This window comes from Diabrotica virgifera, chromosome 6, assembly GCF_917563875.1.
Source record: "Diabrotica virgifera virgifera chromosome 6, PGI_DIABVI_V3a".
Taxonomy (NCBI): domain Eukaryota; kingdom Metazoa; phylum Arthropoda; class Insecta; order Coleoptera; family Chrysomelidae; genus Diabrotica; species Diabrotica virgifera.
In genome coordinates this window covers 208,125,953-208,148,880 of record NC_065448.1, presented here as the reverse complement: position 1 = coordinate 208,148,880, position 22,928 = coordinate 208,125,953, and the positions used below count along the sequence as shown (strand labels likewise).

The 22,928-nt window shown below is 32.1% G+C and overlaps 1 protein-coding gene across 1 annotated transcript in view; it reads left to right on the top strand.

Moving 5' to 3' along the window:
• Window positions 1-19,828, top strand: part of LOC126886281 (homeobox protein goosecoid-like) — a 46,922-nt gene extending 27,094 nt beyond the window's left edge. Inside the window, exon 3 of the mRNA XM_050653152.1 lies at window positions 19,682-19,828. Coding sequence (XP_050509109.1) covers window positions 19,682-19,828 — 147 coding nt within the window. The remainder of the gene's footprint in view (window positions 1-19,681) is intronic.
• Window positions 19,829-22,928: the final 3,100 nt, after the last annotated feature.

Sequence of the window (22,928 nt, the reverse complement as noted above, 5' to 3'; positions counted from 1 at the left end):
CATTTTTTCTTACCATGAAATAATCTATTTTGTTGGGAGTGATTTTGTCCACTTTCTAAAACTGAGGTGCTATTGAAAAATAGCTTTCGAGTGAGAAAAAATCCAGTTTATTTCCAAGCTTACCAGTATAATGTAAACGTATTACACAAAATGTTAATCTCTATTTACATATTAAAAAAAATTCTCTAAGCATTTTTAAGTACGTGTTTCTCGTATTGACATTAGCATATTCTAATGTCAACAGACTACCGAATCTATTTAAAATTCTATTATCTATCACGATTAGTAATTTCACTAGATACTTTAAGCTTAAGTTGAAAGTGTTGGTATTGGGTACTACTGGTTAGTAGTTGAAGTGGTTCTCTCTGGGTGGTTTCGACATGTGTCAGCACCTTTTTTGTTGACTCGGGATAGTCAAGTGGTGGGCATTTGCATTTTGGAGCCTAAGAGGAAGCTTACTTCTAGCTACTTGAATTGATCAGAACGAACTAATAACCGTATTAGTGGACAAGGTAGATAATCTTAAAATTAGTTATACTGAGTGATCGTTTCACAATTCGATATCGAAAATTCAACTTTCATATACAATATTTCAAAATTGGAATACTCTCTATGAGATGTATAGGTACATTCACACATCCATACAGGGTGGTGACTGTAAATGGAATAAATTCACATTTTAAGATAGGTACATATTATGTTTGAGCGTAATAATGCAAAGAAAAAAACGCAAAGAGCAATGGAAAGGCAAATGTTGCACATAAGACTAATGGGTAAAAGAGAAACGAGTGGATAAGAGCGAAAAACAAAGTTAGGGATATTAGACAAGAAGTTGTAAAATTGAAATGGAGATTTGCCGGACACAATATAAGACAAAAAGAAGACCGATGGAACAAAATTCTTATAAATTGGAGACCGTGGGAATATAAACGAAGCAGAGGAAGGATCCAAATGAGATGGGTAGATGATATCAAGAAGCTCGTGGGCTCTAGGTGGATGACTGTAGTGACAGACGGAACAGAATGGCAAATAATTAGGAAGGCCTTTGTCCAAAGATGGACCAAAGAATGCTAATTAGATAGATAGACATATTATGTTTATAAGGGATTAAGGCACAATTGATTGCAATAAAAATTACATTTTATAACTGTTGTTTGAGGTTTTGATTTACAATCCAGAAATCGTTTTCAAAAAAGATCATTTCAAAGAATGGTGTGTGTTATTAATAACTGCAAGTTATTTTAGCGCTTATATTTTTCCAAACTGACGGGTGATTTACTTTGGCTTTAATCTTGTAGGCAAATATATAGGAATATAAGCAAATATACAGCTTATAAAGTTGGTAAAAATATAGATGTTTTATCCTCTGGATGCCATTGCCACTCTTGATCTTCTATAGATTTTCTTACTTTGATTCTGTTTTTCAAGTTACAGAATTCGGCCTAGGTAGATATATTCGTAGACTCAGTGGCGGCTCGTGATTTTTACAATAGGGGAGGCTATACCTAACTGTAAAATATCTAGACAAATTTGCACTAGCAAAAAAAATCCGCCAAAAAAATCTAATTTACGGCCCCATTTTTTTGACCATTTTTTATTTACATTTTATAATATCATCATTTTAAAAATAGTTAGTCTCATTGTAAAAGTGTATTACCAAAGTTTGTGTCGTTTATTTGTTAACAATTCTATCTCTGTAAGTAGATATGCATATCAAAATAAATACAGATTTGAAGTTTTGCAGTCCATTCAGGTTGAAGGTTCACATTTTTTAAGATACTCACCTGAATTTTTTTAATTCTAAAAGCGGCCTACTGCGAATCCAAAAACACGGTAAATTACCGATATTTTGCTTTGCATTACAGATATCGGAAAAAGTTATTTGAACAAGTTGTTCCAAATATTATTCTAATCCCACATACCAAATTTCATCACAAAATTCGCACTTTTAGTTTTTTCTTTATTTGTAGTAAGGATCCTAAAATCGCAGAGGAGGCTGCTGGCCGATTAGCCGCCCTTGCCCAATCACCGGGCAGCGTGTGCTTTAAGCGATAATGCAGCTCTAAGGAGACCGGGTCTCCTTAAACTACCATGCTTAAACGCTGCTGGGCTGCGCAGAGCATTAGCAAGTGAGATTTTCCGGCCAGCAGCCTCCTCTGCGATTTTAGGATCCTGACTACAAATAATGAAAAAACTAAAAGTGCGAATTTTGTGATGAAATTTGGTATGTGGGGTTAGAATATTATTTGGAATAACTTGTTCAAATAATTTTTTCCGATATCTCTAACGCGAAGCAAAATAGCAAAGTAAACAAAACAGTGTAGCACGTGTAAAAAATTTATGGGGAGGCTAAGCCTCCCTTGCCTCCTCTGACCAGCCGCCACTGCGTAGACTTGTTTTATCTCATCGCCATTTATAGTTATGGGGGTCGCTTGTGTACGTCTAGGGTTGCCTGAGTTTGTAATTTTTTTATTTTTGTCATATTAATTTTTAGTCCGACGTATTGGGAGTTGTCTGCGAGCTCCTTCACCATATTTCATAGTTCCTCAAATGTGGTCGCTATAATCAGGATTTCGTCAGAGAATCTTACGTGGTTTACTTTACTTGTTGCCATTAACGTTTCCGTCATAAATATGTTGGCCAATTTGTAGTTTTAAAGACGTCGTCCATGGCTAGATTAAACAGTTGTGGAGATATTATTTCGCCTTGTCGAACTCCTCTATTAATGGGGATGGGATTTGTATTTTTGTATAATTATATTAGTTGTGTTTTCATATATATACATGTATATGAAAACACAACTAGTATAACCATAAGAAAATACAAATCCCCTCCCCATTAATACAGGAGTCCAACAAGGCGAAATAATATCTCCACAACTGTTTAATCTAGCCCTAGACGACGTCTTTAAAACTACAAATTGGCCAACAAATTTATGACAGAAATGTTAATGGCAACAAGTAAATACTCTGGGCTAATTAGCAAAATACAAGGAAAAGTTATTTACCAGCAATTTTATAGCTTGAATCGAATCTTATGATTGTATATATTAATAATATAGGTATGCGAAGTCCGCAGATAGTGTGCTACTTTTTTATAAACAAAATGGCGCCTGAAAATCGTGTTTTTTTAATTTTTGCTCTATAACTCAAAAGACTTTAACTTTACACCAAAAACACCCAAATAAAAATTCACCGTAATTAAATTCTGCATAGAGACGTGTGGTTCCGGATTTACTTCGACGAAAATTTTCCCCGGAAAATGCGGGTTTTTCCAACAAAATTTTTAATATTCAACTAAAATTTTGGATAAGTAAATGTTCCTCAATAATTAAATAACTTGGTAATATAAAAGATCCTTTCGCATAGATTATAATTCCAGAAGCCGATCGAAATTGAATAAACAGTTTAGCAACAATTGAATTGTTAATTAAAAATTTACGGTCGCTATAATGACCACAATAATTATGATACAAAAGAATAACTATGATTTTTGTATAAAAAGATACTGTACCTATCTAATGCACTTTACGGAATTGAAATTGGACTATTTAAGCGGCCTCAGAAATATTTTAAAATTATAAACAATTTTTTGGCTTATAAACAAATAGAATATTTCGAGAAATATTAAATTAAATTAAATTATGAAAACGGTAAAAAAAAGCGGCAGAATGCTTCTTTTAAAAGAAAAAACGTTTAATTGTGATGAGTGATTCCTGAGATACAACCGGTCAAAGTTGACCGTCATTTACGGCAAAGATATAAACAATAGGATCACAATTTTTGAACCATCACCTTTTTATTTTTGTCCTCTTTCTTCACACCAATTTTCATATCTATAAAATAGTCATAACATATATTATTATAATAAAATCGTATATCGATATTACGAGTGAAAATTGCCAAAAATAGCAAAATTCCAATCAAAATTAGGTTGGAGAAAATGTAATCTCAAAGTTCAAAATCGGTATACGTTAAAAAAATGCATTTTCTCGGCTTCCCATGGAGCAATTTTTTTCATTATTTTTTGTGCCCAAGTAACTCGAGTAGAGCCATCTAACTAACGCATTACTAAATGCCAATAGGTATTGCTTTTGTTTTATTCTAATAGATTAATTCATTTATAAGAAAAAAACTACATATTTTTTCCAGTTAAACACTTTTTAGATAAACTTACTACAAGTGTACCTTTTAACGTTAAAAACACAAATATTCTCATTTGAAACAAAATTATAACAAAACAAAAGCAACTTTGACATTTAATAATGCGTTAGTTGGATGGCTATACTCGAGTTACTTGGGAACAAAAAAAGAATGAAGAAAATTGCTCCATGGGAAGCCGAGAAAATGCATTTTTTTAACGTATACCGATTTTGAACTTTGAGGTTACATTTTCTCCAACCTAATTTTTGATTGGAATTTTGCTATTTTTGTCAATTTTCACTCGTAACATTGATAGTTTTTATTATAATAATATATGTTATGAGTATTTTAAAGATATGAAAATTGGTGTGGAGAAAGAGGACAAAAATAAAAAAGTGATTGTTCGAAAATTATGATCTTATTTTTTATATCTTTGCCATAAATGCCGGTTAAATTTGACCGGTTGTATCTTAGGAACCACTTATCCCAATTAAAGGTTTTTTCTTTTAAAAGAAGCGTCCTGCAGCTTTTTTTCAATACCGTTTTCATGATTTAATTTAATTTAATATTTTATTTGTTTATAAGCCAAAAAATTGTTTATAATTTTAAAATATTCCTGAGGCCGCTTAAATAGTCGAATTTCAATTCCGTAAAGTACATTAGATAGGTACAGTGTCTTTTTATACAAAAATCATAGTTATTCTTAGTATCATAATTATTGTGGTTATTATAGCGACCGTAAATTTTTTATTAACAATTTAATTGTTGCTAAATTGTTCATTAAATTTCGATCGGCTTCTGGAATTATAATCTATACGAAAGGGTCTTTTATATTACCAAGTTATTTAATTATTTATGAACAAATACTTATCTAAAATTTTAGTAGAAAAATAAAAATTTTGTTGGAAAAACCCGCATTTTCCAGAGAAAATTTTTTGGAGTTGTCTGCGGGCTCCTTCACCATATTTCATAGTTCCTCGAATGTGCACGCTATAATCAGGATTTCGTCAGCGAATCTTAGGTGGTTTACTTTAAATATTGCCATATATACTTACTGTATAATTAATCATGTTAATGTTTATATCACTGAATAGGGAATTGATGCCAGGTTGCACCAACAGATCTTAAGCTTAAGACGAGAATAACATAAGAATTATTATAATACAATTATAATATATTATAATAAAAATATCATAATATAGTAATAAATATAATTGATAATAAGATAAGAATCGAAAATTATGGTGCAACGTAAGTGATACTCAAGTAGCCCCTATCTATAAGTAGAGCTTAGCTAAGCTGGAGCTTAAGATCTGTTGGTGCAACCAGGCATGAATAACCTTTCAAATGAGATAGCACTCGACCCCTATTCCCATTTAAAAAAATAGTCGATTACGTCATCACGCCCAAATGGATGATGTCACTAGTATGATATATGTCAAAAAGTCATAATTTAAAAATCGAATAACTTCTGTATTTTTCATTTTTTTCTAATTCTGTAAATAAAGCAGTTTACAGGGGGTCAAAATATAGTGAATAACCCTGTACATTCACTGGGGCCGACCGACCGCCTCTGTCCCGTCATACAGCTGACCGACTATAATAACTTTTATTTATATTCAATTTAGAATGTGTGTACTGATTTTCAGCCTTAGTAAATTGATTGCATTACCTTCGTAGGAAGGCAACTTTTGATAACCTATCTATCAGTAACTTCTGTTCTACGTTTCGCTTGACCGACCGTAGTATGTTTCTCTACACAATCACAGTAATCAACTGTGAAAAAATTAGCTTTAGTAAATTTAGAGAGATTTTTCAGCGCTGCCTCTTGGACTATACAGTGCTAGTCAAAAGTCCGTACCCCCCCTCGTATCTTTTGAACGGTTATACCTATAATAGTGAAATTTGGAGATAGGAAATAAACGTACGTAAGCTTCTTAACTAGTCATGACAGGTGACGTAATAGTGACAGATGACTTTACAGCGCCACTGTGACAGATAATTTTAAATGGGACCTTATGGCAAGTGACACCTCGTTTGAAAGGTATTGAAAATACCTATTCAGTCATACTAATATTGTTTAAGTTTAAGCTAATTTTGACGAATTAATGAAATAAATATAAAATTGTAGTTTCATTTAATTAATTCAAAATTCAAAATTCCGCCTATGATTACTTGTCAAAAAGGTTGACGTTGACGTAAAAACTACTAGAGAATCGAAAAACGTCAACTTTTTTGACAAAAAAACCATAGGCGTACATTTGAATTTTTATTAATTAAATGCGAAGCTACAATATTATATTTATTTAATTTATTCACCAAAATCAAAATCAACTAAAACACAAAAAAATTAGTATGGCTGAGTAGGTATTTTGAATACCTTTCAAACGAGGTATCACTTGCCATAAGGTCCCATTTAAAATTATCGGTCACAGTGGCTCTGTAACGTCATCTGTCACTATTACGTCACCTGTCATAACTAGTTAAGAAGCTTACGTCAGTTAATTTCCTCCATCCAAATTTCACTATTATAGGTAAAACCGTTCAAAAGATAAAAGGGGGGTACGGACCTTTGACTAGCACTGTATATATCTATTCTACAATTATTAATAGCTTGTTTTATAGCTATAGTCCATATCTCAGCATTTTCCAGATTTTCAGCACATTGTCTGATGTACCACATTCTTTGCGGAAGCCAGCCTGTTCTATCGGGTGGTAATTATTCTAGAATATTGTATCAGCCACAGTAAGGTATTATCTTCATTGTAACTAACAGGGTTTCATTACTTATTCTGCCCATTCAATTAATGGGTAAATATTTCCTGTAACAGTTTTTAACTTCCAGTTTTAAGTCTTTCTGCTGGACAGATCAAGCATGGAAAGTACATACCATTCCATGCCCTATGTCGTCCACTAGCAAGAGAAATTTATCATATTGATTGCCAAGCTCAATCAGTAAGTCATTTAAGAGGAGAATTGTCCTTGTTGACAAGCCTACTGTCCGGCTACCACTAGTTGCTGGTTGTCAGTACCAGTCGCCATTATACTATTAGGCGAGCGGCATACCCCTAATTTGAGGCTTAGAAATCGAAAAAGCGTCCATGATAGGTGAATGGCAAATTTTGGTTATTGTTTATATTTTCGAGGTCGGTGAATTCGATTATGAAGTTTATTTTTATCTAGAATTGGTGGAACATGTTCAAAAATCAAATTTTATGCAAAAATACGAAAAATCAGTTTTGATGATTGTTCATATTTACCTCGCTGTATCTTTGGTCGCTGTAAATATTTCCTTTTGAAAATTTTACTGTATGATCTTTCGAGTATTTAAATGACAACGAGATTAGTCCAAAATGTTTTTTGACAAATCAGAAGAGGAGTTGTTAATTTTTAGACTTTTTGTCGTCAGATTTCGTTAGTTTCATGTTTACTTAAAAAAGTTGAGTAACAAACTTTTTAGTTTATAACTTTTAACCAACACAGCAATAAAATATAATTCATGATGAAGTTTTCTGAAAAATGTCTAGTCAAAATATGCAATAAGAGAAAAGTTATGTGACTTTATAGACGAGTTGCACTCTTCCAAAAAAAAAAAACGATTATTTCTCGAGATAATGAGCTCGGTGTGGTGAATGGCTAACTTTGGTCTTACTTTATGTTTGTGATGGTTCTGAAAACGAAAATAAGATTTATTTTGAATTTTAGATGAAAGAACATTGTCAAAATCGCAATTTTACCCTAAAAATAAAAAACAAATGAAATCGCTTTTACCTTAAAAATTGAAAGTTACATTATTTTTTTTCTATAAAACATTTTAACATTTTATTCTTGGTGCCCTATATTTTAACATAAACTTGATTAAAAAGCTAAATTTCTAATTTTGTCACTCAACTTTTGCGATTAAACTTTGAAATTCAGGAATCTGCACCTTTCACTTTAAACTATTCATAACTTTTATTATAATGAGACAGAAAGATTGAAACACGTAGGTACCATTGTCTTCAGAAAGGTAAGAAATATATACTATAAAAATTTCAGAAACAAATTTTAAAATGAGACAGAGTTATTAAACGCAAAATATGCGATTTCATTTTCTTTTATTTTTAGTGTAAAATTGCGATTTTGCCAATGTTGTCCCACCTAAAATTCAAAATAAACCTAATTTTTGTTTTCAGAACCACCAACAACATAAAGTATGACCAAAATTAGCCATTCACCACACCGTGGTCATCACAACACACAGTATCTCGAGAAATAAGCGTTTTTTGTGGTGTGCCGCTCGTATATAGATTCACATAACTTTTTTCCTTTTGTACATTTTGACTTAAAATTTTCCAGAAAACTTTTTTATGAATTATGTTTTATTGCTGTGTTGGTTAAAATTATAAGCTAAAAAGTATCTCACTAATCTTTTTCAGTAAACATGAAAATAACGAAATCTGACGACAACATGTTTAAAAGTTAACAACTCCTCTTTTTATTTGTATCAACATTTTGTACAAAGCTCGTTGTTATCTTCACTGATGACAACTTCTGTTATCTGTTACTTCAAAGATGACACTGTAAAATTTTCAAGAGGAAATATTTACAGCGACCAAAGATACAGTGTGGTAAAGTTGAAAAATCACCAAAATTGAGTTTTCGCATTTTTGCATAAAATTTTATGTTTGAACATGTTCCACCAATTCTAGATAAAAATAAGCTAGATATTCTGATTTAACGACCTCGAAAACATAAAGAACCACCAAAATTGGTCATTTACCTTAAAGTTGATTTTTGTGGTCGGTATAACGTAATTTTAAGGGTTGCTGCCGCTCGCCTATATGGTATTATGACATGTTTATGATTGTGATATTAAACAAAGTAGGCAGACTATATTTATGACCGTCGGATTTCAAGACGAAGTTCAACAGCGATTTTATCCATTAAATGCTTTTTTGCTTACTGAAAATGTCATATGAAATACAAAAAAAATAAATTTAGAGTTGAACTAGCTTAGTTTTTCTGAAAACTGTCTTTCACACAACACTCAAATTACTGCTTTGTCTTTTACAAGAGATACCTTTATTCAATCTATACCTAATTTGTTTATGTTTGTCAAAAAAAAAATGCAAAATTTAATATTATGACAACGTTGAAACTGAGAATGCTGAAAAACATTTGAAGCATGAAAAATGAATTTAGAGATATTATGCAACGAATCAAATAAGCAAATCAGTTTTCTAGAAATTGAACTGAAATAAAAATACAAAAAAATTCAGATACCAACCACAGCAGTGGCAGAGGGAAGAATTGAAAATTATTTTTTTGATTGAACGGAAACATTATATTCAAAATAAATTTTCTTTATTATTTAAGTTTCTGAAATTATTGATTGGGTGTAATACCGGGTGTCCACTTATATTTTCCCCCATTTTAATTGCCTATAACTTCTAAACGGTTCAAGATAGAAATATGCGGTTTTCGCTGAAATGTTTTATTTTAGTAAAAGTTTTGTCTGAATGGATTGAATTTTTTATATCGCTTTCAAATACGAAATAAAAAATGGCGGATTTTTGAAAAAAACTTTGTTGACTTTTTTTAATGGAACACCCAGTATATTTTTTTGTAAATTGAAAGAAAGGTCATTCACCTATCCAGCGATATAAAGTTTTTCGAAATCGGTTGTCAAATCACTGAGTAATTAATTTTTAAAATGAGGGGTGCAACGTGGATATCACATACCTAAATAACATAACTGAGTAAAATGATATTATGTTATGTGATTTCCACATTGCATCTCTCATTTTAAAAATTAATTGCTCAGTCATTTGGCAAACGATTTTAAAAAATTTTATATCGCTAGATAGGTAAATGACTGTTTTTTCAAGACACAAAAAATATACTGGGTGTTTTAATAAAAAAAGTCAACAACGTTTTTTTTTTCAAAAATCCGCCATTTTTTATTTAAAAGCGACATAAAAAATGGTCATTTACCTGAAAACTTGAAAAAACGGTCATTTATCTATCCAGCGATATAAAATTTTTTAAAATTGGTTGTCAAATGATTGAGCAATTAATTTTTAAAATGAGAGATGCAATGTGGAAATCACATAACTTGCTTAGTTATGTTATTTAGGTATGTGATATCCACGTTGCACCTCTCATTTTAAAAATTAATTACTCAGTGATTTGACAACCGATTTTGAAAAACTTTATATCGCTAGATAGGTGAATGACCTTTCTTTCAATTTACAAAAGAATATACTGGGTGTTCCATTAAAAAAAAGTCAACAAAGTTCTTTTCAAAAATCCGCCATTTTTTATTTCGTATTTGAAAGCGATATAAAAAATTCCATCCATTCAGACAAAACTTTTACTAAAATAAAACATTTCAGTGAAAACCGCATATTTCTATCTTGAGCCGTTTAGAAGTTATAGGCAGTTAAAATGGGGGAAAATATAAGTGGACACCCGGTATAATAATATTTAATAGGGGCATACATTAACGCTATAGTGAACTTGTACCTACATAAATGCAAAAAGTGTCGATAAAATGGACAATAAAATTTCAGACGCATTTCCTTTCACCAAAGGCTTAAGACAAGGATGTTATTTGTCGATTTGTCCCCAACTCTATTCAAAATCTATATTCAGGACGCATTAAACAACTGGAGGAGAAAATGTTCAGGAATTGGAATAGAACTTGGAAATAAATATATAACAAATATTTTCTTCGCAGACGAGCATAATCAAGACATGGATTATATGGTTATATGATTCCGAAATTAACCGAAGAATATGACAAATGGGGACGTATAATTAATATAAATAAAACATAATATCTTAGAATAAAGGCCGACGAAAGAGCCCATCATAGGCGTAACCAGGGGGGATTGGGGTTCATAACCCCCCCATTTGGATGTGCTTTGCGCTCTATACGCTTAACACCATTACTATTCTATACCCCCAGAGACCATCAAGTAGTTGTAACCCCCCCTTAGGATCATCCTGGTTACACCTCTGGAGTCCACAACTCTCGATTAGAGATATAAAGGAATGCGAAGAATTTAAATACCTAGGGACAGTCATAGCGAAGGAAGGAACATCGAAACGGGACATCCAGCAGAAAATACAACAGGGTCGAAATGTGTTAGAAACACTAAACTCGTTACTTTGGTCTCCTAAAATCTGTTTACAAACCAAAATGACAATCTACAAGTAGGTTGTAGAACCAATTTTGACGTACGGATCTGAATGTTGGCAAATGACTATGAAAAAGAAGAAAAAACTGGAAGAATTAGAAATGCCAGAAATGGACTATGTAAGAAGATCGTGTTGGACATCCAGACTTGATCATATCCCAAATGAAGAAATAAGAAGAAGAACAAAAAGGATTTACAATACCGTAGATACAATAGAATCCAAACAGGTTTTATGGTACGGGCATCGGGCATGTAATGCGAATTAATGATGAACGATGGCCAAAACAGGCCTTATACTATGTTTCATGGAATATAAGAAGGACTATGCATCATTAGAATGAAGAGAAGGAATCCGAGGAATAATGAGAGATAGAGCCATAAATGAGGAGGAATGGACCGACCGAAAAAGGTGGAGATCGAAATGCGGGATGCTGCAGAGGCTGTAGAAACTCCGTTTGCATCTACTCCTTGGACAAAGACCTCCCCATGAGTTCTCAATTCTTCTCTGTTTTGTGCTATTTGGTGCCAGTTTCTCCCTCTTTTTGCTTTGATGTCATCTAGCCATTGTTTTTGTAATCTTCCTCTACTACGACTGTACTCGCGTGGTCTCCAATGTACAATGTTTCTCGTCCACCTTTCGATGTTTTTTTGTCCCACGTGTCCTACCCAGTTCGACTTCATTTGCGCAATTCTTGATGCTTCAGATATTGTACTATATTTATTTTAATATGATAGTTCACTCCAGTGTTCTAACGAAATATTTGTATTATTCTTTATATTTATACGTAAGTAATAAGTGTAATTATATTATTTTTCTGTCAATACGCAATAAATACCCTTTGAGAAAAAAACTCAAAGACGTCCTTATTTTAAAATCAGCATAAATCAGAGCATGGCAGAAAAGCATCCGGAGACATTTCCGAGATAGGTACGAAGCATAATCAAATAAGAATACGCCTCGTAGCGCTCGTACAAAGCAACTTCTCAGTTTTATACATTGAACTCAATCTCTGAAGAAACAAGTAAAGGTAGAAACGAGTAGAGTGAAGGAGAGGTGCCTAGCAACGGCGGCACACGATTCGAAACATATTATGTATAACTCCGGGCCACGGATTGACTTCCACTTTGTATCAATTCAAATAAACTATATCAAATACGTGCGTGTAACTTGTTTTTCAATTTCCAAATGTGCATGTTCCATCCTTAAAAAAACATGTCTCATGCTATAAAGATTTTTCAAATTCCCTTTAGTTTTTATTTGGAATTTGAATATTTTAAGAAAAGAGTGAAGTACAAAGAGAAGAAACTAGTTGGGGTGGGAAATTATCAATATAAACCTATTAATTTACATTACATTACAACTATCGATAGTTTCCCACCTTTACACGTATCATAGGAGTATGGCAACTAACACTGTCACACACCCACAGTGTTATAAACAGTCCGTACAATATAGATACTGTTGCACGTCATCCGCGTCATAGCACGTGACGTCACATTATACTAACACAAAATATTTAAGTCGTAGGTGTGTTCCTTTTTAGAATCATTTAGCTGAGTACACTGGAATTACAGCCACTAGACATATTTTATTACATACGCGTTGAAATAATATTGGAAGATTTCTATTATACGCCAGTCAATGGGAGCAAAAATAGGATATTACCTCCGAATTCTATCCTACTGCATGGATTTTAATGAAATTTTGGGAATAGCCTCCACTTATCTCCTAATTCAAAGTCTACCCTATGCCGATGTGTGCTTTTATCTTGGGGGGGGGGGTGGTTCCCACCCCTTCCCGGGGGTAGAAAATTTCTTGGTTAAAAGAACCATGGAAGTGGCTAGAGAACTTAATTGTAAACCAAAACTGTTCTATAATTTTTTTTTGAAAACTCAATATTTTTTGAGTTATTCGCGGTTCAAAATTGGCCATTTTCATTGAAATATAACACCTTTTCGAACGGTTTTTTGAAAATATCTCAAAAACTATGCATCTACTTAAAAAAACTGTAAAACATTTTTGTAGCTTATAAAAAATTAAAGAGACTAGTTCCTTCATAAATCTTCTAGTTATAATATAAAAAGAGATATGGTAGGTGAAAATAGTTTGTTTTTTTGGTGCATGCTCAAATCGTTGTATTCAACTTGAAATAATAGACAAACGGTCGATTTTAGGTGTATTATGTTACCAACACCTTTTGTAGTGCTTAAAAAGATCTTTAAAATGAGCAATATTAAAGGTATATTGCGTTCAAACTAAGCGAGATATGCTGCAAAAAAATTTATGAATAATTTATTTTAAGAAAAAATGAGAAGCATATTTTTAATCTCTCATCCACCAGAATTTTAATGCATCATTTTACTTCTACAATATCTTTTATTATACTTAGTATTATGGACGGGTTCAAGAAGTTGGACGGGTTTAAAATGAATGGTTTTTGAAAAAAAAAAATAAGATCAATTTATAGAACGAATTTTTAGATTTCGTTAAAAATATTTTTCTACATGTAACTTGAAAATGATAAGAGATAAAATAATGAAACATAAAACAAAATTTTTATTCAACAAAATTCTACATTTTTGTTTGGTACCTTTTTTGTATCTCTTATCATTTTCGAGTTACATGGAGAAAAAAGATTTTTAAGAAAATTTAAAAATGCGCTCTATTATTTGATCTTATTTTTTTCAAAAACTATTCATTTTAAACTCGTCCAACTTTTTAAACATAGAAATAACACTATAATAAAAAGTATCGTAGAAGAAAAACGACGCATTTAAATTCTGATAGATGAGGGTTTAAATGTACTTCACATTTTTTTGAAATTCCATTAGTCATCAATTTTTTTTAAAGCATATCTCGCTTATTTTGAATGTAATCGACATTTAATGTTGCTCATTCTAAAGGTCTTTTCAATCACTACAAAAGGTATTGGTAGCATTATACAACTAAAATCGACCGTTTCTCTTTTATTTCAAGTTGAATACACCGATTTCAGCATGCACCAAAAAACAAACTCTTCTCACCTACCATATCTCTTTTCGTATTATAACTAGAAGATACACGAAGGAACAAATCTCTTTGTTTTTTTATAAGCTACAAAAATGTTTTGTAGAGTTTTTTTCGTTAGATGCATAGATTTTAAGGTATTCGCAAAAAACCGCCCGAAAAGGTGTCATTTTTCAATGAAAACGGCCAATTTTCAACCACGAATAACTCAAAAATTATTGAGTTTTCAAAAAAAAATATTGAACAGTTTTTGCTTAGAATTAGGTTCTCTAGCCACTTCCGTGGTTATTTTAACCAAAAATTTTTACACCCCCTAGAAGGGGTGGGAACCACCCCCCAAGATAAAAGCGCACCTCGACATAGGGTAGACTTTGTTTCTTGAGCTATTCTCTACTTATTGTGAAAATATCAAGTAAATCGATGTAGTAGGATGGAATTCGGAGCCAAATAACCACATTGACTGCCCTATTAATGTAAATTTCAAGAAACATGCCCTAACTTGTTTGTTAATTTGTATAAGTGGAATATAAAGCATTTTTATAAAGCATACTTGTTGGATTACATTCTAACTGCGATCGAACAAAGTTGACATTTTGCCATAAATTGGTAACATTTATTTGACAGTTGCGGTATTGACACTTCAGATTTGTTTTTATTTTTTACTATGAATATTTGTTTTACTATATTGATTGTTTTTATTATTTACTTTAACGTAAGATTATAACTTATTTCTTGTTTTCTATTTATAATGTTTTTATTTATTTACATTGAATATTAATTTGTTTTGTTTTACCTATAATCCACTTCGCAATAATTATGTGATATAATATTTGATTTAAAATGAATTCAAGAATTTTTTGTAATTGGGCAACAATGTCAACTTATATCTCTGACGTAGATAATGACGTATAACGGTATCTATATTGTACGGATTGTAATATAATATCACAGTTGCCATACTCTTCCGATACGTCTAAAGTTGGGAAACTATTGATAGTGGTAATCTTTTATAGATTTCTATCGATAACTTCCCACCTCTACTAGTTTTATCTTTTTATTTCACAACGTATTATGTTTTCCATCTTTTGCGTTATTTTGCCGGTTCTTAGCGGCCTCATCACTGTATACCGGTTTATTAGGGTCAACACCCTTCCGGTAGGGATCTATGGAGGAGTATCACCGAGCCAGAGGCCCTTATGGCTCCCCCTTCTACTCCTCCCCTCCGATCAGACACCAGCGTATTCCAGTCTAAGCCTCATATTCATATTTAGAATTTTTAACTACTGCGTTAGCCTTTTTATTTTTCTGTACACCGGGCCAGGGTTTGAGCTACCATTCACTAGATCCACTTCAGCATCAACGCGAAGCGAGTCGGTCGCCCGTCCCGCTTGGCTATCTGACCGACAAAGTAATTGGATTGGCCACGGATTGACTTCCACTTTGTATCAATTCAAATAAACTATATCAAATACGTGCGTGTAACTTGTTTTTCAATTTCCAAATGTGCATGTTACATTCTTAAAAAAACATGTCTCCTGCTATAAACATTTTTCAAATTCCCCTTAGTTTTTATTTTGAATTTTAATATTTTAAGAAAAGAGTGAAGTACAAAGAGATGAAACTTGTAGAGGTGGTAAGTTATCAATAGAAACCTATAAATTTACATTACATTACAACTATCAATAGTTTCTCACCTTTGCACGTATCAGAGGAGTATGGCAACTAACACTGACAGGAGAATTCTATAGTATTTTTACTACAAAAACGTTATTACGTAGGTCAAAATTTTTGACGTAAGAGAACTGTCAAAATATTAGAATGTGACTTTTCATTATTGCCGTGTTTATAATAAACATAGCAATAATGAAAAGTCACATTATAATGTTTTGACAGTTCTCTTACGTCAAAAATTTTGACCTACGTAATAACGTTTTTGTAGTAAAAATACTATATAAAATTCTCCTGCATAGAGTTATATAATGAACATACTATTCCGATTCTTCTAAAAGTGGAAAACTATCGATAGTGGTAATGTAATATAAGGTTTTATCATTTTTATTTTGCCGGATCTTAGCCCACTCATCACTGTATACCAGTTTATTAGGGTCAACGCAAAACATTCGAAGACTATAGAACAATTAGTAGCTTAATGAGCCACTTACCTAAAACGTTTTTAAAAGTGATAGGTACACGGCAGAATATAATATAAAAAATGCGAAAAACAAGTATCATGGACACAGTTTGGATTCCGCGATGCCTTAGGCACCCGAGAGGCTCTATTCACTGTCCAAGAGCTTAAGCATAGATGCAGGGATGTTAACTGTGACGTGTCTATTTGTTTTATCGACTAAAAAAGGCATTTGATAGAGTAAAACATGATAAACTCATAACCATCTTGAAAGAAGCGGGATTAGATGATAGGGACTTGAGAATTGTATATAATGTATATTACAAGCAAACTGCTAATATTAAAGTGGATGACCAATTAACAGAGGACAGAGGCAGTCTCTATAGGTAGAGGAGTGAGGCAAGGATGCATTCTGTCTCCGGTGTCGTTTAATATGTTATTATAGTACTCTGAATATATATTCGTGCAAGCGCTGGGAGAACTACAGGAAGGCGTATTAGTCAACGGAGTGCGTCTAAACAACATTAGATAATTCCGACGACGCAGTAGTTTTTGCAGATAGTCTAGATGATTTGCAAAAAATAATGTCCCGCGTATCAGATATAAGTAGAGAACACCGACTTGATCTAAATACGAAAAAAACAAAGTACATGGTAGTCAGTAAGCGCGAAATATTAAATACGCAGCTTTTGGTTAACCAACAACCAATTGACAGGGTGGACAGCCACACATACCTTATTACCAACATAAAAAGCCAATGGGACCACTCAAGTGAGATAAAACAATGCAAAAGAAAAGCGAGATCAGTGTTCATAATGATGAAGTCCCTTTTCAGAAGTCACGATTTACCACTTGGTACCAAAATCTCTATTAACAGATGCCATGTCATTTCTACATTATTATATGGAGTAGAGGCCTGGACATTTCCGAAGCTTCTTTAAGAAAACTCGAGGCATTCGAAATGTGGTGTTACAGACGCATTTTAAGAATTTCGTGGGAGGATCGTGTGACTAATGTTAAAGTCCTACATAGGATGGGCAAGGAATGTTAGATTATTCTCCATCAAAGAGCGCAAACTAGAATATCTTGGCCATGTTATGACGAATGAACAGAGATATGGCTTGTTGCAACTCATTCTTCAGGGCCAGGTATTTGGAAAGAGACGACCAGTGAGAAGAAGAATATTTTGGCTTCAAAACCTTATCCATTCAAATACACATTCAAATAAACTATTCAAAAGCATTGCGAGGTCATAAAGAATATCAAAACAAGAAAGCTGGAATATTTAAGCCACATTACCAGATGTGCAAAATATGAGATATTGAGGCTCATAATGCAAAGTAAAATTACAGGAAAAAGATCCATAGGAAGACGAAGAATTTCTTGTTTGAGAAACCTAAGAACCAAAAGAGTGGTACCTATAGTTGTAGCTGAGTACGGGCAATAAGGTACGAATAGCTGTGATGATAGCCAACCTCTGATAGAAGGAACTACAAGAAGAAGAAGAAATAAAATATATTGAGGCGTCTAAAAGCCAAGGGGTATAAGTGCAATTTTGGTCAAGTTGGAGATAAGTACAGTAACAAATACACAGTCAATAGCCCTTTTAATGTTGTAGACAAAGGATACAAGTGAATTTAAAACCAGTAGTGACATCTATGGGTATTCCACTTATATCCTGAAAATACTTAATTTATCATTTGGCAGCCACTGAATATGAGTACGCTTATATCCCTTGGCCTCCAAACAAGTGTTAGTTATATCGTTTGGCAACCAACTCGTTAATATTTGTTAGTAATTGTCTAGTAATTCTAAACTAAATTTATTGTCTAAACTTGTCTAGTAAGTTTAGTAATTATATTTTTGCGAAGTTAGTTACATTTTAGACGTGGCTGGAAACTACTGTACAACCAAAACCAAGCACACGTGTTCATAGCCAATATTAAGAGTAAACAAACATAAATAACAAAAATCTTACGTTGATTAATAATATACAGAGAGAGTCTGTAAAGTGGAATAAATTCAATATCTCAAATACTAATTGTTTTTTTGGAAAATGCTCAGACCCGTCGATTAGTATATCAAATTGTCCTTTTTGACATATAATAATAATGTATACAGGGTGTCCCAATTTAGAGATATGACGTCATCGTTGATTTTCTTAAATGGCAACACTGTCATTTTGATAGCTATTTTGATAGGGTGTGTAAAGTTATACACAACTGCAAAATTTCAAATTTGTATTCTCTACCATTTAGATGATAATAAAAAATAACAAAGTTATGAAAAAGAAGTAATCAACTAATAATTTAATTTAATTATTTCAATAAATTAAGCAAAAACTCATAATGTTGCCCTCAATTATTGTCAAATTGTCAATGGGCAACGTTATGAGCATTTGCTTAATTGAAATAAATAAATTCAATTATTATTTGATTACTTCTTGTTCTTCATAACTTTGTTATTTTTTATTATCTTGTAAATGGTAGGGAATAAAATTTTGAAATTTTTCAGATGTGTATAACTTTACACACGCTATCAAAATAGCTATCAAAATGATAGTGTTGCCATTTAAGAAAATCAACGATGACGTCATATCTCTAAATTGGGACACCCTGTATACATTATTATTATATGTCAAAAATGACAATTTGATATACTAATCGACGGGTCTGAGCATTTTTCAAAAAAAACAGTTAGTATTTTAATTATTGAATATATTCCAAATTACAGATATAACTTTGTTATTTTCTATTATCTTGTAAATGGTAGAGAATAAAAATTTGATATTTTGGAGTTATGTATAACTTTACAAACCCTATCAAATTAGCTATCAAAATGACAGTGTTGCCATTTAAGAAAATCGACGATGACGTCATATCTCTAAATTGGGACACCCTGTATACATTTTTATTGAATGTCAAAAAGGACAATTTGAAATACTAATCGACGGGTCTGAGCATTTTCCAAAAAAACAATTAGTATTTGAGATATTGAATTTATTCCACTTTACAGACTCTCTCTGTATAATACATAAAGATGATCCTGATACATTGTTTTTCAAGAAAAGTGTAGGAACTGAATCCCTTTTCGAAAATTTGAGCATGAAACCGAATCGTTGGGGAAAACCTCAAATATTACAAAAAATAATCTACCATGTGAAACTAGAAAGCGATTATTACAACAGGCAACATATGCTAATCTTATAGAATTAATGCAGTTTGTGCCTCCCATCCATTACAACTTTTACAGAAATTTGTCTTACCAACAACGGGAAAGACAACAAATCCCAGATCAAGATACTCAGGATAATATTCAGGAAGAACCCGACGACCCAGATAACTGCTTTGAAACCGATGATGACTAGTTAAGTTTATTTCTAGTTTATTTCCTACTTTTTAAATTTTATATTCCAATTGTTTACTTTTTTACAAAAATTCGATGTTTTGTTAATTAAATTGTATTTAAAAGAATAAAGATACAAGTAGATACAGTCCAAGTATGTAATTGGAAGACAATGGGTATAAGTGCTGTTTCTAATTCTAAAATATCTTATAAAATGCTAAGTTTTTTCAATCTGATATAAATATACTATTACATAAAACTTTTTAAAGTTAAAAAGACCAGCCAATTACTAACTATTTTGAAAAACAAGCGGTAGAATTTAGGAAAGGTGTTAAATTTTAAACTTGATTTTCTCAACCTACCAAAATTGCACTTGTATCCCTTGGCTTCTACGCGCCTTATATCAAATACATACGTGCGTATAAATTAATTTTCAATTTCCAAATGTGCATATTCTATTCTTAAAAAAACATGCCTCGTGTTATAAACATTTTTCAAATTCCCTTTAGTTTTTATTTTGAATTTTAATATTTTATTATTAATTATTTATTTGTGAACAAAAATATATGGTAATTCAGGAAAATTTAATTTGCTGAGTAATTAGATGATGTGGCTCAAAAATCGGTCAGCTTTTTACTTTTCATGTAGAGTTATGGTTTGGATACAATGTGTGCATATAATATTACATATTATCAAAATTGTAACATATATTTTTAAATATAAATAAAAGTACAGTGAAACCCCGTTAACTCGGATTAATTGGGACCGCGGCTGATCCGGGTTATCGAAAATCCGGGTTAGCCGGAGAAAATGGTAAAAATTAATAAAATACGGTATACTTACAGGTAAACTCCGTTATAATTAAAATAACATGAAATATATATGCACAGTACACATCTAAATTACGTATCAATTACGCCTTTATCAATTCTGTCTAACGCTTCTAGTTTATTTTTCATTGTCACTACAACATTTTTACGTTTTGTTGCCATTACGTAGACAAAAAAAACACGCAAACACAAAATCTGAATGGATTTACGAACGATTACAGAACGGAAGGGAACAATACGACTGTATTACAGACAATACGGTCTCAATCGCAACGATGTTATGTTTTAATAACAGTGAAGACTAAGACCATTGTTTTTTTAATAGTATTTTGCCTTTTAATCACTGCATTTAAACAATGCTAAGACAGTTTGAAATAAAAAAGGATACTACATGTGCCTGTTGTTTCCGATAACACGACAATAAACGTCATGTGTCACGAGTTATTTTTACTATCGTATATGTAGTTCAAATTACACAAATACACATTATCTCTCAAATATTATATTACATACATTTTTATTGTTGAAATGTTTGTCTTAAAAAAATCGGTCCGGGTTACCCGGACTTCCGGGTTATCGGGGGCCGACTTATCGGGGTTCCACTGTATATACAATTTTTTTTGACAAACGTAAAAAATGCGCCTTTGCCGATGATGTAGTAATCATGACTGGAAACGAAAAAGACCTACAAAAGAATATTACAATCTAGAATGAAGTACTAAAAGAAAATAATATGAGAATAAATGGGAAGAAAACGAAAGTTATGGCAATAGCAGAAGAAAAGCAAAATTTGAGAATAAAGTTAGAAAATCAAGAAATAGAGCAAGTTAGCCAATTCCAATATTTGGGAGTAATAATAAATGGAAATGGAGGATAAGAAATCGAAGTGAAAGAACGAATAAATAAAGCAACGAAATTGTACTTCGCTATAAACAATACATTTATAAATAAAAAAGAAGTGTCTAGGAAAACCAAAATAAGTGTGTATAAATCAATGTACAGACCAGTACTCACCTATGGATGTGAATCCTGGGTGTTAACAAAAAGAATAAAAAGTCAAATACAAGCTGCAGAGATGAAATACTTAAGAAGAGTTAGAGGAGTGACTAAAATGGATAAGATGAGAAATCAGCAAATAAGAAATGATTTAAAAGTACAACCAGTTTTAGAATTTATAGAAGAGAGACAGCTTAGTTGGTGGGGCATCTCCTAAGAATGGACGGCAAGCGACCAACAAGAACAATATGGGAAGCAAGAAGCGACTCAAGAAGAAGAAGAGGAAGACCAAAAGAAACATGGGATGATGGGATAGCAAAAATATTGAAGAATCGTGATAAGCCCTGGAGAGAAGCCAAGATGTTAGCTAGGAACAAAAAGGAATGGAGCAGATTTGTACATAATAATTAAAGAGTAGTTTGTTATCCCTACACCTTACGGTAGAAGGGATTATGATTATACAGGGTGTAACAAAAATACAGGTCATAAATTATTCCACATATTCTAGGAACAAAAATAGTTCGATTGAACGTAACTTACCTTAGTACAAATGTGCACACAAAAAAAGTTACAGCTCCTTGAAATTACAAAATGAAAATCGATTTTTTCTAATATATCGAAAACTATTCGAGATTTTTTATTGAAAATGGACATGTGGTATACTTATGGCAGGAAAATCTTTAGAAAAAATTATAGTGAAATTTGTGCACCCCATAAAAATTTTATGGGGGTTTTGTTCCCTTAAACCCCCCCAAACTCTTGCGTACGTTCCAATTCAATTATTATTGTGCTGCCATAAGTTAAACACATTATTTCTAGAACTTTTTTGCCTCTTAGTACTTTCTCGAAAAACCAGTTTTTATCGAGATATTTTGAATATTTGTCCAATCCACCACATATTTGTAATATGGTTACGTATGACTATAAGAGACCTGGTAATACCATGAAAATTTACATTTTTAGGTATGTTTTGAACCAATTTAAAAAAGAAGCCACATCTCGATAAAAGATACCTTATCGAAAAAATAGTAAGAGGCAAAAAAGTTTTAAAAACACTGTGTTTAATCAATAGTACCACAATAATAGTTTAAGTGGAACGTATACAAATATTTGGGGGGTTTAAAGGAACAAAATCCCCATAAAATTTTTATGTAAACCTATTAAAAAAGAAGCCGCATGTCGATAAAAACTAGATTGTCGAAAAAATACTAAGAGACAAAAAAGTTTTAAAAAAATTGTGTTTAACTAATTGTACCACAATAATAATTTAATTAGAACGTACGCAAAAGTTTGGGG